This window comes from Cricetulus griseus, chromosome 2 (assembly GCF_003668045.3).
Source record: "Cricetulus griseus strain 17A/GY chromosome 2, alternate assembly CriGri-PICRH-1.0, whole genome shotgun sequence".
NCBI lineage: Eukaryota > Metazoa > Chordata > Mammalia > Rodentia > Cricetidae > Cricetulus > Cricetulus griseus.
The window spans coordinates 379,489,419-379,507,175 of NC_048595.1; the positions used below are offsets into that span (position 1 = coordinate 379,489,419).

Consider the following 17,757-nt stretch of genomic DNA (forward strand, 5'->3'; position numbering starts at 1 on the left):
GCAGCTTGGCCAAAATCCATCCAGGCCTAAAGGCCAAATTTTGGCCTCCAAGAGACTGAGTTTCATGGTCTCCTTCCTTGGCCAGGGCCAGTTCCTGTGATGCCAACCATGTTTTTCAGGCCAAAGCCCTTGACTGTACACACAGGTACTACCCTTTTGCTAACTTTCTTGTTACAGTAGTTAGTGTTCATTCTTTAAATAGTTTGGTTTTGGAGACCAGGCCTCACTTTGTAGCCCATACAGGCCTGGTACGGATTCTTAGTTTTGCAAGTGCTGGGATTGTTTTTGTTGTTTTTTAGCAGGACCTGGTGGGAAGGCCTGCCAGCTCAGCCCCTTGTGCTAGGACATCTGGCTTCAGTTTTGTTTTGTTTTTCCTTATAATCAGAACAGAAAAGTTTGCAGGGTGTGGCGGCAAGGGAGGCAGAGGAGGATCAGGAATTCAAGGGCATCCTTGACTACACAGTGGTTTTTTGACTAGACTGGGCTACACTCGAGAGACTCTCAGAAAATTATTCATTTTGGTTATTAGAATCGGTGTTTACAAATGAAGAGTCGGGAGTTAGAGGTGAGAAGCTGGTGCCCGAGGCTAGTAACTGGGTGAGTCCAGGAACCTGTCTGCCTGGTACAACCTCCACCAGGCCAGATCCACTACTTGCTTGCTCTCTCGTCCTGTATGGGAAGCTTGCTGCCCGCTGCACCTGGTTTTCGAATGTTCACGGACACCATGGGCTCTTGTTAACTTTTTGTTGTTACAGGCTTTTTTTATAAATTTAAATACCAAATAAAGATTTTCATTACACATTTCGGTTCCTTAATTAAATCACGTCTTTGGGAGGTGAAGGTCACATCACCTTTAGGGTATCCCAGACGGAGCCCGGGCGGAGCGTCGCTGTCCTCCTGACGTCACCGCATCGAACCGCACAGAGGGCTTTCCCACCGCGGCAGAAGCGCGGGTACTGCGCAGGCGTGTATGTCGAGAGTCTCGCGAGGCTTAGAGGCGGGTTTTTCTGTGGGAGGGCCGCACTGGACGTGCGGGGTTTGGATCGCTGCAAGGGGCGGAGCTGGAGATGGCGTCCGCGGCGGCTTGCCGGCGGGCCTGGAGAGCAGTCCGACCAGGGGCTGTCTGGAGCGGGCTGGGGGGGAAGAGAGGTGGCGATTTCTCCGTCGTACCGGGCAGCTCAGGTCGCAGCCTGGTACCGTCGAGGTCAGTCATCGTCACTCGCAGCGGCGCCATTTTGCCCAAGCCGGTGAAAGTGAGTGTCTGACTGGAGGCGGGGCGAAGGGATCGAGGCCAGGCACTGGGGGAATGCGTGCTGATTGACAGGCGCGGAGGCCAATCACACACAGTATTGGCATAGACTGGGTTGTGGACCTAGAACACAATTTGCGCAGTGGGGCTGTTGACTTTGACAGGGGGAGGAAAATGCGAGCATAAAGCCCAGTGTTAAGCTGGAAGGCAGCAGCGGAACGTGCACTGTCTTGTCTTGAGGGACGCAATGACCCGTCCTCTAGGGCCAGAAGAAGAGCTTTGTGTCGATATATATGTCATTCAATCTCTGCCTCAGAGGTGATGGGATAAAACAACCCTGAAGAAGTGAGACCGGAATGCGGAAGTAATACACTTAGTAAAAAAGGAAATGAAAAAATATGGAGGGACGCGGAGCAGGTCCTCTTATCCTGAGAAGTGTGCAGGGAACCTTGCAAAAGGGGTTTTACAGATGAATCAGGGCAGAGCCGGCATCCGAAGCTGGTCTTGACAACCAGGGACCACGTCCTGTTTTTTTTTTTTTTTTTTTTTTTCCAACGCTGAACGCTGTCACTCGACCTCAGTGCCCCTAAGGAAAATGGAAAGTCTCTTGTACCAAAGGGGTGTGCTTTGAGTGCCAGGCTGCGTAGATCTAAAGGGAAAACGAAATCTTTTAGAGGTAGTCTGACCTGTACTAACAGCTGGCCGCAGTTCACAGGAAGAAGCAGAAGGTGCAGTTGCTTTATAAAAAGGCACAGCTAGGGAAACCAGAAAGCAAATACCAGTGAAATGTCACCTGCCTCTCTCTAGCTCATACTGTCTTTTCATGTTTTTAAAGTTTAATGTGATATAGTTTCTCAGGCAGCAGGAACCAGTTACATAAAAAGGAACTGTATGGAAAAAACCCTTCACTGCACACTGTTTTGTAACTCGTTTTTTATGTGTATGGATGTTTTGCCTGCACGTATGTCTGTGCAGCACTTAAGTGCCAGATGCCCACAGAGACCAGAAGAGGGTGTGGTGTTATGGAACTGAAGCTATTTCCTTGTGAGAATTCATGTGGGGGCTGAGACTCAAACCTAGGTCTTCTGGAAGAACAGCTAGTGCTCTTAACCACTGAGCCGTCTCTCCAGCCCCTGAAACTCATGTTCATATCTGTAGAGCTGATCATAGTCTAGCTATCCTAGTGCACTCACCCAATTGTTATGGTTTTTGCAAAGAATTAGCTGGTTGTGCCCTAGTTTTTAGTTGCTTATTTCCCCAAATTTAGTTTAGCTTTATGCTTTTCATTCTGTTATCCATTTTGATGGCCACCAAACTTAACTTTGTTTCTTTGTTGCTCTGAGTTTTTCCAAAGACTTTAAAAATCAGTTGGTGTCTGGATCTGGGATCATTGGAGGAAATGCCCGAGGCCAGTGCTTGAGATCCAGCCACTGGTCCCCTGCGCTCATAGCACGTCTCTCTCTGCAGATGTCCTTTGGTCTTCTCCGTGTGTTCTCCATTGTGGTCCCCTTTCTCTATGTTGGGACACTCATTAGCAAGAACTTTGCCGCTCTACTTGAGGAACATGACATTTTTGTTCCAGAGGATGACGACGATGACGATTAGCAGGTAAGACTTGCCTTTCCTCTAAGTGGACAGGGACAAGAAGTAGGGTGGAGCATCTGATTCAGTCTGACCTGCAGCATTTGGATGCCCAGGGCAGAAGACTCAGTGAGTTCACCCACTTGAGACTTCTTGTCTTTCTCCTATGTTGGATGGGGGTAACTTGACTGACAGCTTCCCTGTTACCTCTTTCAACTAGGTTAAGATCCTAGCTTAGTTGCCCTTGACTTACCTTCATTCAGTCAACTGACATTTTCTTGATGATTTAATGTGCTTTACACTTCTTTTTTTTTTTTTTTTTTTTACCTTTTGGTTTTTCGAGACACGGTTTCTCTGTGTAGCTTTGCAGACCAGGCTGGCCTCTAACTCACAGAGATCCTCCTGCCTCTGCCTCCCAAGTGCTGGGATTAAAGGCTGCAGGGAATCTGGCAGTAGGATTTTTACAAATGAATCAGGACAGGCCTGTGAAATTGGTGTCTGAAGTTGACAGTGAAGTTAGGTCTTGGCATCCAGGGTTCTTGACCAGGTTAGTGAGGTCAGCAGCTTCATACTGAAATTTAAAAACTGGCAAGGGGTTCGGAGAGATGGCTCAGCTGTTAGCCTTTGCAGAGGACTTGGATTCTATTCCCAACACCTACTTTGGGCAGCTCACAACACCTGTAACTTCAGCTCCAGGGGATCCAACATCCTCTCCTCTTCTAGCTTCTGTGGGCACCCACACACATGGCAAATACACATATAAATATAAGTATTTTTTAAAGGCGACTAGCGGGGTTGGAGAGATGGCTCAGAGGTTAAGAGCACTGACTGCTCTTCCAGAGGTCCTGAATTCAATTCCCAGCAACCACATGGTGGCTCACAACCATCCTTGATGAGATCTGGTGCCCTCTTCTGGTGTGTAGATATACATGGAAGCAGAATGTTGTATACATAATAAATAAATAAAATATTAAAAAAAAAAAAAGATGACTAGCAAATCCTCACTGTTGTCAGGTTTGTTTTGTTTGTTTGGATAGCTCACTATTTAGCTCTGTCCTAGAACTCACTATGTAGACCAGGCTGGCTTCAAACTCACAGACTTTATGAGTGCTAAGAGTGCATGCTGTTACTGCTGTTAGTTCTTATTAAATTGTGTACTGTTACAATAAGTCTTTCCTCCAAAGCCACCTGAGCCCTGCCACCATGTGGGGGCTTTCTGCCAGGCCACCTGAGTTCTGCCCACTGCTGTGTTAAGGTACCAAGTAACATACAGAGACTTATATCAGGTACAAATGCTAGGCAATAAGACTTATCTCCTGGAAGACGCCTTCCGCTGGCGTCCTCATCCAGGGATCACATGGTGGCTCAGAGCAGAGAGCAGGAGGAAGGGTGAAAGGGGAGCGACTTCCTTCTTGTCCTCGCTCTAATGAGTCTCCCTGCTATGTCACTTCCTGCCTGGATTACCACTTCTTTACTACATTTCCCAGAATCCTCCTTGACTCCTGGTCCCGCCTAACATGCTGCCTGATTGGTCAAACAGTACTTTATTAATCATCCAATAAGACAAACACATATACAGAAGCACTTCCCCTATCATCTCTTCTTTTCTGTCTAAATAAAAAGAAGGGTAACTTATCTTTTATAATAACTGAAGAAAACTATAACCATAACTATCTGTCTTCAACTCCATCAAAGACTACAGAAGGATAATATATAAAGTCTAGAATTGACAGAGACATCTTGCTACCTGGACAGTCATCCAAAGTTCCTCTGTAATGTTGGGCATCCATCTTCAGCCCATAGGCCATAGTGTGTTTGGCACACTTCTCCATTTCAGCAGGAACCCTTCAGTACTGTTAATCTTGTTTTGTAAGTTCAGCAGTCACTTTCTTATGGGTCTTGCTTGTCCAGTTTATACAGCAAACAAACAAAAGTCCAGGCAATATTAGTTTCTTGCCCAAATGGCTAATTTTGCCATGTTGAAGGCAAACTTCATAATGAGTTTCTTCCATGCCCATCCTCCTTTCTGATGGAATTGGTGTGCCAGGAGCAGTTGTGTCTCACTGTCAAGAAAAACCCTAAACCATTTAAATGTCATATATTCTGTAAGTCTTTGAAAGGTTTGAAGGCTATCTATCCATCTCAAATATATCTCTGTATATCTAGAAAACCTAGCTAACCTAGTTATAATTTTTGAGTATTATAGGTAACTATATAATCTGTATTTAATTATGCATATCATTTTAAAAGACCTGTATAAACACAGCACCTAAACAAGAGAAGACATATACATATCACAAAATTGACCTTAAAGTTGTATCAATAAATGAAAATCCATACCAATGTAAAGTATTCATCTCCATATCCTATTCCCTTTTTTTTCCTTTAAAAGAGATTGACTGTGATCATTACCATTTATAACTAACCCCATTTAAATGAAAACAAATATTTATAAACAATATTTGGGAATTTGGGCATCCTTCATTCCAAACTGCTTCCTGCTGGTTGGAGGCGATGTTATGAGGATCCTGAGAAAACCCAGAAATCCTGACTGTAGTGGTCTATGACTGCTGTCATCTCAGCTGTTTTGGATATAGGATCAGTTGGGCCATTGCTTCAGGGCGTCTTGCTTGATCAAACCATATTAGTCTGAAAGGAATCCACAGCTTTTTATTGTCTATAGAAACACAAAATCTCTTTTCCAAAGTAACCTGTCCTTATACTTAAATTTTGAAGTCAAAGCATTTTTAAAATGTATAAGTTAGATCAATTCAGCAGCACTTATAATCAAATGTATTTTAGCAGCAGTAGTAACTCTTTCCTCAGCAATCAAACAATTTAAAGACAATATAACATATAATCCAGACTCTGTATTTTTCATCTTTACTTGACTTTATATTATTCTATTTCTTTTACTTCCTTTTGTTTCATTTTTCCTGAGACAGTGTTTCTCTGTGGAAATCTGTCTGCCTCTGCCTTTTTTTTTTTTTTTTTTTTTTTTTTTTTTGGTTTTTCGAGACAGGGTTTCTCTGTGTAGCTTTGGAGCCTATCCTGGCACTCACTCTGGAAACCAGGCTGGCCTCGAACTCAGAGATCCGCCTGCCTCTGCCTCCCGAGTGCTGGGATTAAAGGCGTGCACCACCACACCCAGCTACTATATTTTTTCCTTCCTCTTTTTCTCTCACAAGCCTACATATATTTTTAAATACATTGTAAACCTTTAGAGGTTTTTCTTTATCTGGATCTGTCTTTACTGTAAATCTTTACCTTTTTCTGGCCACCAGTCTTTTAACTGTTAATACCGCCAAAATTAAAGTGGTGGCTTTCTTAGCCAATGTCTTCCAAGGAGCATGCTGCCGGCTTGGAGATGTGGTCACTGCCACCGGCAGCTGCATGGGGCACGAACCCACATCAAAAGTCTCATGCTCTACCGACTGAGCTAACCAGGCCTCTTAAAAGGGAGCCCTGCGGTTTTTTTCACTTAGGCTGAGTCAGAAAACCTCTCTTAAAGGAACCGAGTCTCTGCTTGTCTCTAGCAAAACAGAGACCACCCGAGAAAATGCTAATAAGAAGTCATGCTTGTCTCTGTTCTTTTGCTGCTAAAATCCCCTTTTAAGCTTTTGTGAAGTTTACATGGAAGGAAGTTCGTAACACTACCACCAGCTGCCTGGGTTCTGTCGCTGTTTGACTAGTGCACGATCTATCTGATCCAGTGTCCTGCTCACAACCTTTTGCTGCAGGGCTCCCAGTGCTCTTCCCATTCAGCTCTCCTGTGTTGATTTCCTGTGTTGTAATGTGTGCCATGTGACTAGACTATCACAGGCAAAGACACTCCTGTTCTCTGCCTGGCATTCCTCTTGTGATCTGGTCATACCCCTTAGGCCATTTTTATCTTCCATATTCCCATCCATAGGAGGAAGTAACCTTAAGAGGGCCATGTCTTCTGTGGCCATGCCAGAGTGGGCTCTCTGCAGGAGTCATCATTTTATTTTATTACTAATATTTTAACACAACTTATGTGTCTATGTGTATGAATACAATACTTATAGAGGCCAGGAGACTAAGGTCCCTTGGAGCTGGAGTTACAGGTAGCTGTGAACCATTTCTTGTGGAACTGAACTCTGGTCTTCTGCCAGATCAGTATGTGCTCTGAGCATATGAGCCATCTCTCCAGCCCTGGAGTCATTTGAGCTGTCCTCATTCTTTTATTTATTTATTTATTTATTTATTTATTTATTTATTTATATTTCATTTTTTATTAAATTTGTAATAAAGGAGGTAGCAAGGGGTGGAAAGGAGACATTTAGAGTCAAAACTCATTAGACAGTGGGGAGGGGAAAATTAAATTAAATCAGTAAGTGGAGGAGTCAGGGAAAGCCCACCTTTAAACATCGAATCAAGAAATCTGGGTGGGGGGAGGGGGAGCAAAGGATGGGGCAAAGGAAAACTGGGCACCTGTCTTTAGTCTGTTCTCCTTCAGGGGGGGGAATGACTGCTACTGGGCCAGCAGCACAGAGCACCAGGCACTCCCATCGGAGGCAGACTGGTCACTGGTCACTCCTTCCCATGACCTCCTGAAGGAGGCCTTAGCTAACAGACATAGGTCATGGGAGTGAGGGGGTGGTCCAAAAGCAAGGAGGGACCAGCAGGGGCCCCCAATACTGATTCTCCTCTAGATAGAGGTGGGCAGGGGGAGACACAGTTCAAATACTGAGCAGCCAGAAAAAGAAGATGGGGAGAAACAGGAAGAGGGAGTCTTGCCAGTTGGAGGTCAGGTGACCCTGTCCCAGATCCACACCTGCACCCCTTCTGAAAAGCATATGGGCATTGAACATGGTGGTGAAAAAGCCAAAGGGAAAAGCACCAACACCAAATGAGAAGTGGAACCCCCCTCTGCTCTCCGGAGCTGGTCACAGGCCCTGAGGGCGGGGTGGAGTTTTTAATCTGGGATCCTGGGGCTTCTGGCTCCCTGCTTTACTTTGTCTCCAGTCACTGATGAAGACAGGGCCTACAATACAGGTGGTCACACACGCTGACTGATGCTTGCCTTTCTTACAGGTCATGGAGGAAGAACAGAAAGGAGAAAGCACTAATGGATGAAGTGGTGGCACCCTTAGCTCTGTCCCTATTGGCAGAAGGGTCAGGGAAAGCCCTCAGCCTCATCTCCTCATGGTTTGTGACAACAGCCCAGAATCCTGTGCTTTGGGAGGTTCCCTCAAATATCCTGTCCACAGAGCACTGGAAATAACAAGCAAGCAAGCAAACTATGAGTAACATAATAAATATGAGCTGTGTGTGACTGAAAGGCTGTTTCTATTTCTCACTCCCAGCAGCCTCAGCTGCACTTTGTTGTCATTCTGAAGCATCTTATTAAGAGCCAGGACATCCAGGCTGTTACACAACCACAGACATCGTCAAGGGGGAGTGAGAGCTTTGTTCTTCTAATTATTTCTAATTGTGTATCTGTTTGTGGGTGTTCTTGGAGGCCAAAGGTATATATGACCCTCCTTGCCTCATGTGGGTGTTGTGAACCAATTCTGGTCCTCTGCAAGAACAGCAGTGAGTGCTCTTAACCATGGATAGTCTGTCCATTCTGAGACTTTATTTTATTTTTTGCTTTATAAAAGTCCAGCAGAAAGTTCCCTCAAAGCCACTTAGGCTAATTGAAGCCTTAAGCCTGGAGGGGTTGCCATGTGCCAAATATGTGGGGTTTTGTTATTGCTTAGTAGTTAAATACTTTGTGAAACTTGGGCTCCTGGGGGGATCTCTGATGATTAGGGGTCACTCAGTAATTATATGTAAAGACTGAGTACCTTTTTCCAGCATTCAGGACTGTGCAGGGAAGGAGGCAGAAGCAAGAACATTGGTAGTTCAAGGTCATCCCTGGCTATAGCGTGAGTATGGGGCTATCCTTGGCTACATGAGATCCTGTTTGAAAAAAAAGTACCGAAGTAGTAGGATGATTCTGTTTTCTGTTTGCATTGAATGGTTGTGCCCCTGCACAATGAGTAGGGAGTTGATTTCATTTTAAGGACCAGTGCTTCTAAGTAGAAGGTCTAGGCCTTGGAACAGCCATTTTTTAGGGGGAAATAGATCATCTTGTCTGTCCTACTGCTATGCCCAGAGTGGCTCTGTTTCCTGATAGGAAGAGCTTGACACCAAGATGCCCAATCTTGGAAATACAACTACAATAACGTAAGTAAGTACATAATAAGTACAACTACAAAAAGTCACCCAGCTTCTTATCTACTGTGACAGACTGTGGACAGGTAAGAAGCCTTTTCCCTTACCTGTATCAGGTAAGGATCTGATACAGTTGACAGCAAGCACCATATTCCAGGAAAAAGGAATAAACATGGTATGTACACTAAGGCCCCACATAGTTAGGCAAGAAGTGAGAGACCACAGGAAATGGGTTCACCAGTGCAAGTTTATCACAAAGCAACCATCAAATAATGAGTTTATTTGTACTCTAAAATAATTAAATATTAACATGCACCTTCCCATTGGGTGACCTCATGGGTCATGCCCAACATAGAACTTGGACAGGAAGTCCTTTGGCCTCGGTGTTTCTGTTTCATGGAAGAACCGCATAATGTGTGTCCGCTGCTTCCACACATGGATGGTTTCCTGGAGCTCCATCTTTCCCTGTGCATGTGAAGGGAAGGTAGTCAGTTCAAGCCACCAAATGAAGAGCACAGCACTAAAGTTCAGTTCTCTTACTTGGTGTGGACTAGTTAATGACCTTGGGTAATATTTCTGCATTTGGAGGGCAGTGGGACTCAGTGACCTGAGGCCTTTCAAACAGAGGTAACTAACAGGTTCCAGGAGGAGACTCCAGGGCCCCAGGACTGTGCAACACGATTGGTTCATGTTTTTTTTTTTAAATATTTTTATTTATTATGTATACAACATTCTGCTTCCATGTATATCTGCACACCAGAAGAGGGCACCAGATCTCATAATGGATGGTTGTGAGCCACCATGTGGTTGCTGGGAATTGAACTCAGGACCTCTGGAAGAGCAGTCAGTGCTCTTAACCTCTGAGCCATCTCTCCAGCCCCTAACTTCATGTTTTTATGTGACAGTTCAGTGGTATTGACTGGTCTGCCATGAAGCTACTACTGATGGAACATGACTGGCCACAATCTGTCCTCATTTGTACCACACCCAAAGCCATCCCACCTTCCTCTTCTGGTGGTTGGCATACAGGTGAGACAGTGGCTTGCAACTTGCAGGGGTGGCATCCTTCCTGCTTCCCATTGTTAAAGTCACAAAATGCAAGGCCCTGGTGGATTTCCCCTCCAGCAATATCATAAGCTTATTTGGGGGCTGAGGCAAGAGGCTGTCTGATTCTAGCCCAGGCTACATAACGAGTGTGTATATCTCTCAAAAGTGGAGGTCCCCATGCCTTTAGTTCTGGCACTGGGGAGGCAGAGGAAGGCACATCTCAGGGCCAGCCAGAGCTACATAGTAAGACCCTGGCTTTACACATAAATGGTGACCTCCAGTTGAACTAGGAACCAGCAACAGCTGCTAAGTCAGCAGCTGTCTTTTTTTTGTTTGTTTGTTTTGGAGAAGGTTTGAGACAGGGTTTCTTTGTGTAGCCCTAGCTGTCCTGGACTTCACTCTGTAGACCAGGCTGGCCCTAAACTCAGAGATTGCCTGCTTCTGCCTCTCGAGTGCTGGGGTTAAAGGTGTGTGCCACCAATGCCCAGCAGCAGCTGTTTTTTTTAATGGAAGCGGTATTCACTTGAAGACTTAGAAGCACGAGACAAGTTGGCGGATCTTTTTTTAAGTTCATCAGAGAGGATCAGTTACCTTAATGACCAGGAGATCAACTACTCTGGGGTCTGTGACATGAGCATTCTTCATGAACATTTCTCGGACTTTATCCCGTCCCTGTTTCACGGTGATGTCCAGCTGGAATAAGTGCACTAAAGAGAAAACATGATAATTCTGTAGAAATTAAGACCATTTAGACATGTTTTTAGGTGCTTATCAGTGGAATTTCACTGAACATGTACAAATGGCTCCCACATAGTCCAACCCTCAGTCTGGAGACACGGGTTATGCTAAATCGCCCAGTCTGGAGCTCAATGCTCTTGACTCAGCCTCTGGAGAAGCTGGGAGTACAGGTGTGCCTGTGTGCTTTTTGTATGTATGGGAGGGATTGGGACAGAATCTAGGGCCTTTCCCATGTTAGGCAAGGGCCCTATCACTGAGGAATATCCCTTCTGTATTATTTTTATATGGAATAACCGACAAAATAAGATGCCAGAGCTGAAATTTTTATCAAACAATGTAGTGTAGTTTTTAAGTAGTACATGAATTTGAGAGCCAAGAGATATTGCTAAGGGTTTGTGCAGGGAGGGAAATTTTTATTCAAATAATTGGACTATCTGGAAGGAGAGACTTGAGACAGTCATCTATGACTGTAAATGAGATATTCAGCTTTGCCATAAACTGCTGACACCATGGAGCCATGACCCCCCCCCCCCATATAATGGACTGAAATGGCAAAATAAACCTTTCCCTTAAAAGGGGGGATGGGGTGGTGGAGGGGGGGGGTCACCTGGAGAGGTGACCCAGCTGTTAAGAGCATATACTGCTTTGAGTTCCAATTCCAAGCACCCACATCAGTCAACTCAAAAACACCTGTAACTCCAGCTTCAGGGAATCCATGCCTGTGGCCTCTGCCAACACTTGCATTTACCTGTACCCATGCACACAGACATAGAAACATACATAAAATTTATCACAACACTCAGCAACCCATCTTGTCATGGTGACTGAACTTAATGTGCCGGTAAACTGGACTTACTGAGTGGTAACATGCCTGTAAACCCAGCCTTCAAGTTGGAGGTTAGCCTAGGCCTATCTGGTACCAGAGATACACAGATCTTGATTCACAAGAAAATCAGGTTTTAGCCGCTTTCATCCCCTGACACGAAGTCTTTAGATTTGCTGATGTCATCAAGAATACAAAAGGATTGGTGTTAGATAGAAGGGCAGGGTGATCGAGGTATACAAGGTTAGAAACAGACTACCAAGGGTTTACAGACATTATGGCTAAGGAGATCAGTACATTCAGTTGATTGAGGATACCCTGTGCTTTGGCCATTCTTGTGACATGTCCACTCTGATCTATAGAACTGCCTCAACCAGCCAGCAATGGTGGCACATGCCTGTAATCCCAGCATTGGGAACTCAGGCTGATGGATCAAAGGTTTGAGGCAAAATCCTAACAAAAACAAAAACAAGGCCAGTGTGGTGGCTCACAGAGGCAGATGGATCTCTGTGGGTGTAAAGCTTGCCTGGTCTACATTAGCAAGTTCCAGGCCAGCCAAGGCTACAAAGTGAGACCCTGTTTCAGAAAAAAACAACAAAAAGTCACAAAACCCCAAAACCCCCCAAAATAACACCTCAAAACAATCTCTGGAAACCATTAATTAGGGTCACGTTGTGCTTAAATCAAGTTTGAGTTTCATTAAACTCAAGTGATCATAGAAATGATAAACACTACAAATTTAGATGTTCAGAGAGCTGGTCAGTATATGCATAGGGATTTCAGAAAAGAACAAAAAAAGGGACTGTGAGAATGCAAAGACACCAAAACAAATACACAGTGATAACAGAACCTGGATTTTAGAATCTTACAACTTGTGAAGCATCAGACCTAGAGACACTGAGGCACTCAATGTTGTATAGCTGCTCTCAGGTAAACGTGGACCTGAGAGTGTTTTTGGTGTTTCACTCTAGTCTGTTCTAAGAACTATGAGGGATTCCCCATCCTGCCCCTCAATCAGTGCCTTCCCCAATTTACATCAATTACCATAGTAACCTATTTAACATAGTAACTCCCTGAAGAAGGCAGTATTATGCTCATTTCAAAGAAGAGCAAACAGCACAAATGGAAAATCTTACCCAAGTTCACACAGCTAATAAAGGGCAGAACCTTAGGAAAGTGCTGCTGCCTCTCAACAGCTCTGAGGTGGGCCATGGTGCTGTCTGTCACCCACTGGAAAATGCCTTCCCCTTCAGATCAGCCGGGATGGTCCAAGTTAAATAAAGCAACAACTGTCTTTCACCCCCGTTTAAAATCCAGTACAGTGGCAGCACTGAGGGAGATGTCAAGGCAACAGTCTGCATTCAAGGACCAACATCACGTGAACAGATTAGATTCTCCGCCATCTAAGGGTAAAGAAGTGTTGTGTGTCACAGGGATTAGACTTCAAAATACTAGAGCAAGGGGGCTTAGAGAGCAAAGCTGGGGAGACTTGAGAGGCCATTTCACCTGGAGCCTTCAAAAGGCACCAGGAAGCTACTGGATGACCTTGGCCAAGTCGTTCACTTCTATGGTCGTTTGTTTTTCCAGAATGGGGAATGGATAACTGCAAGTCCTTCGCCAGTTTGGTTACAAAATCCAATGGGGACCTGGAACATTTTCTGGAACTGGAAGTTGACCCTGGGTTCCAGAAGCTCCCGGGTCTAGCTCTGGACTCCGGATGCGTCAATTCTCCTCTCGGTGTCCTCAGCTACAACAAGTTAAGAGTCACTCACAGTCCCTGCTCTCCCCTCCTAGGGGCTTGGTAACAAATACAGAAACAAAAGGTCGCTCGGAAGCTCTGTCCTGGTGTGAGGTACTTCTGCCTCGTATGACCCTCTTCCCCCGAAGCCCAGGAGTCGTTTCTGCCCTAGCTGGTGACCTCAGCTCGGCCGTGAGACCTTGGGCAGGGGCCTCAGGGCCCCGGATGCATCTCTGCTTCTCACCAGTGTTCGGCACCTCCCGATACCAAGCGCGGTAGAGCTCGCGCACCCTCCGCTTGGCCTCGTTCAGGTCGCGACTGAAAATGGGCTTCACCGAGGTGCTGCCTGCCGCAGCAGCCTGCCGCAAGCCGCTGGCCGCCATCTTGCCGAGGAAACCCCGCCCCCTCAGCGCGCGCGCGCCGTGCCGCTGACGCGACTCCCCGCCTTCTGCGGTACGAGTGGGCGGATTGGCTGGACGGAGCTCTCGGATTGGCTGGAAGCCGCTACGAAAGACCGGCTTTGAGAAGCGCATGCTCCTCCGCGGAAACGCAGACCAGTGGTTGGGGAGTTCTGTGGTGGCGCCGAGGGTCTCACGGAGCCACTAGGGGGCGCAGCGTTGAGGCTTCTGTCTAAAGCGCGACCACCGCGCCTTGTCAAAAGTTTGTTCTTGACGGGCGTTGGTGGCGCACACCTTTAATCCCAGCACTTGGGAGGCAGAGGCAGGTGGATCTCTATGAGTTCGAGGCCAGCCTGGTCTACAGAGCGAGTGCCAGGATAGGCTCCAAAGCCACACAGAGAAACCCTGTCTCGGAAAACCAAAAAAAAAAAAAAAAAAAAAAAAAAGTTGTTCCTTCAGCCCCGAGGGCGGCAGGCTGGGAGGAGAGGACCACCGAGGCAGATAATGCGGCCTTTCTTTCCGCAGTGACAGTATATACTGCTGTGTATATTGTGTATGTGTTTCCGAAAAACCGTTTCTTCCAGACAGCAAAAGCTCCATCTGGCTTCCCCTTTCTGGGGTTTCTCAGCCCCGGGAGGCAGATTATCGTAATACCTCCATTTCTCTTTATTTTTCTATTTTTAAAAATTTACTTATTGTTATTGCTTTTCATTGTTGTCTGATTGGAACTCGCTATATAGACCAGCTGGTCTCAGAGCTTGCAGTGACTTCTCTGCCTCTGCTCACTGCACCTGGCTGTGGTTCCCCGCCCCCCCCCCCCCGCTTTTCTCTTTTAAAACTTTTTAAAAAATATGTACGAGTGTTTTGCATGCTGTTATGTCTGTGTGTTTTTGGTGCCGGCGGAGGCCAGAAGAAGGTGATGTATTCCCCTGGAACGTCACAGTTGTGAGATATTTTATGGAGTTGGGAATTAAACCCAGATCCTCTTGAAGAGCAGCTAGAGTGCTTAACCGCTGAGCCATCATCTCTCTAGCCCCTGTGGGTACAGTTTTGAAACAGGAACTCTCTATGTAGCCAGGTTGGCTTACACTCCTGATTCCTGCTGCCTCAACCTCCTTAGTGGTGGGTGCCATTACACCTAACCTAATCATCTCCGATTTAGACAAGCAATTTTCCATCCCAAACGGTGGAAGCTGGAAGGCCCCTGAGTACTCTGGCACTAAGGTTATCACTGGGTATCCACGTGTAAAGAAAAAAAAAAAAAACTGCTACCATGACAAGCAGTGTCCTAAATGCTTAATGTAGTTTAACCTCATAGCATAGGTAGGTATTGTTTGCATTCCTATTTTCCAGGCAAGGAAACAGTACAGAATCTCAGTCACTTGCCACATTAGATCATCTCTCTGCCTGATTCCTGACTAGAAGCCACTGTCTTTTCCTGAAGTTCAGTTGACAGGGACTTTGAAAGTATCGAGGAAGGGACAAGGGACAATGATTGAGTAGATGAGTGCTGACCTTGCTGTGTGACTCCAGTTGGTGTAGGGATGGCCCTATATCACTTGGTCTTTATCCTGTCAAGGGTTAGTAGATATTTTCCCATTTAATATTTTGGAAACACATTTGTATTATATATATATATATATATATATATATATATATATATATATAGTGTGTGTGTGTGTGTGTGTGTGTGTGTGTGTGTGTGTGTGTGTGTGTGTGTCAGAAGACAACTTTCAAGAGTTTTCCATGTGGTCCCAGGGATTGAATTCAGGTCATCAGGCTTGGTGGCAAATACCTTTACCCATAGAGTTATCCTATCAGCCTGTATTTGTATATTTTCATGGGTATACAATCGTTACATACAGGAACTGGAAGAGATAGTTCAGTCAGCAGAGGGCTTGTTATGTGTCTCAGTTAGGGTTTCTATTGCTGCAATGAAACACCATGACCAAAAGGCAAGTTGTGAGGAAAGGGTTTATTCAGCTTACACTTCTAATTGCTGTTTATCACCAAAGAAAGTCAGGACAGGACCTCAAGCAGGACAGAAACCTGGAGGCAAGAGCTGGTGCAGATGCCAGGGAGGAGTGCTGTTTACTGGCTTGCTTTCATATAGAATCCAGGACCACCAGCCAAGGGATGCCTCCACACACCATGGGCTGGGCTCTCTCTCATTGATCACTAATTTTAAAAATGCCTTATTGACCAGGATGTAAAATAAATAGATGAATAAAAAATACCTTGCAAGTGGATCTCATGGAGGCATTTTCTCAATTGAGGCTCCTTCTGCTCTGATGACTAGCTTGTGTCAAGCTGATATAAAACCAGCTAGTACACTTTGCAAGCATGAGGATCTGATTTGATCCGTGGGGGTTTGATTGTAGCCAAATCAAGAAGTCTTAGGTCCCAGTGAGGGATCCTATTTCAAAAAAAGGTTGATGGTGCCTTAAAAAAAGGTGGATGGCTCCCAAGGAAGGACATCAGAGATTGACCTTTGCCTTCATGCATACCCTCATTTACACAAACATACACAAAATTATACAGCAATGTTCTATATATACAACTGTAATTCTATGCTTTATAATAGAGCTGAAGAATTATTGCCTAATGGCATTATAATAGAGTAACTGCACCATGCATTATGGATGTCTTTGTGGTGATGTAAACAAACTTATAGTACTTCCAGTCAAAGTACAACATGCCCAATTATGCTCAGCACACAGCATTTAATAATTATTGTTTTGTATATTCACTAATTGTCCTAGTTACAGTTCTGTTGCTGTGAGGACACCATGACCAAGAAAGCATTTAATAGGGTGGCTTACATACAATTTTAGGGAGTTAAGTTCATGGCCATCATGGCAGGGAGCATGGCAGTAGGTAGACAGACTGGCATGGTGTTGAAGCAGTAGCTGAGAGCTTATATATATATATATATATTTATTTATTTATTTATTTATTTAAAAGATTTTATTTATTATGTATACAACATTCTGCTTCCATGTATATCTGCACACCAGAAGAGGGCACCAGATCTCATAACAGATGGTTGTGAGCCACCATGTGGTTGCTGGGAATTGAACTCAGGACCTCTGGAAGAGCAGCCGGGGCTCTTAACCTCTGAGCCATCTCTCCGGCCCGAGAGCTTATATCTTATCTGCAAGTTGGAGGCAGGGAGAGACTGGGTCTGGCCTGGGATTTTGAAACCTCAAAACCTACCTTTAGTGGCACATCTTTTCCAACAAGGGTCACATCTACTCCAACAAGGCCACACTTCCTAATCCTTCCCAGAACAGTTCTACCAACTAAGGACCTAGCATTCAAATATGTGAGCCTATGGGGCCAAGCCACAACATTGCTGATGGTGTTTGTTTTATAATTTTTTCTTTTCTCTCTCCTCCTTTATTTTTTAACCTGGCTAACTTGTAACTTTCTGAATAGTCCCATTTTGGATGGTTCACAAACCACTGTAACTCAATTCTAACTCTAGGGGATCCAGCACCCTTTTCTGGTCTCTATTTAGCATCTGAGCATATGTGGCACGCGCGCGCGCGCACACACACACACACACACACACACACACACACACACACACACACACACACACACAGTCTTTAAAATTTATCAATTGTGCTTGCCTTGGCAGCTCATAAGGTAAAATTGGAATGATGCAGAGAATACTAACATGGTCACTGCACAAGGATGATACACAAGTTTCTGAAGCATTTTATATTTTTACAAAAGTGACCTCAGAAATTATAAAGGATAATCATGTTATAATACACAGACCCAGAGATACTAAATAAATAACAAGGAAGGCTCAAGGAGGGACACATGGATCTCCCGGGGAAGGAGAAATAGAATAGATTTCGAGGGTGGACTGGGGGCAGGTGGGGATCCAACAGGAGGGATTAGGTGGGGGGTGGTGAAGGGAGAGAGTACTGGGAGTGACAACTGGAATTGGGGGCATTTCAAGGATGAGGTAGAAGCCTAGTGCAATGGA

General features: G+C 45.1%; 2 protein-coding genes and 1 non-coding gene across 4 annotated transcripts; 2 read left to right on the top strand and 1 right to left on the bottom strand.

Moving 5' to 3' along the window:
- The first annotated feature begins 1,005 nt into the window (after window positions 1-1,005).
- On the top strand, window positions 1,006-8,135 carry Smdt1 (single-pass membrane protein with aspartate rich tail 1). The gene is made up of 3 exons (XM_027404127.2): window positions 1,006-1,253; window positions 2,717-2,857; window positions 7,889-8,135. The coding sequence occupies exons 1-2, from the start codon at window positions 1,068-1,070 to the stop codon at window positions 2,852-2,854; spliced, it is 324 nt and encodes a 107-aa protein (XP_027259928.1). The 5' UTR covers window positions 1,006-1,067; the 3' UTR covers window positions 2,855-2,857; window positions 7,889-8,135.
- Window positions 8,136-9,242: 1,107 nt separating this feature from the next.
- On the bottom strand, window positions 9,243-13,767 carry Ndufa6 (NADH:ubiquinone oxidoreductase subunit A6). 2 transcript variants are annotated; one of them, XM_035440790.1, is made up of 3 exons: window positions 12,758-12,975; window positions 10,652-10,767; window positions 9,243-9,478 (listed from the first exon to the last, which is right to left on the bottom strand). In XM_035440790.1, exons 1-3 carry the CDS (start codon window positions 12,831-12,833, stop codon window positions 9,347-9,349), a joined length of 324 nt encoding a protein of 107 aa, XP_035296681.1. In that variant the 5' UTR covers window positions 12,834-12,975; the 3' UTR covers window positions 9,243-9,346. The 2 variants fall into 2 exon arrangements, with proteins under 2 accessions (XP_035296681.1, XP_027259927.1); XM_027404126.2 differs by lacking the exon at window positions 12,758-12,975 and adding an exon at window positions 13,604-13,767 and having other exon boundaries at window positions 9,257-9,478.
- A 3,617-nt stretch (window positions 13,768-17,384) lies between these two features.
- Window positions 17,385-17,491, top strand: LOC113834523. Its single transcript, XR_003483087.1, has one exon. It is a non-coding gene; the product is annotated as a U6 spliceosomal RNA (small nuclear RNA).
- The last annotated feature ends 266 nt before the right edge of the window (window positions 17,492-17,757 follow it).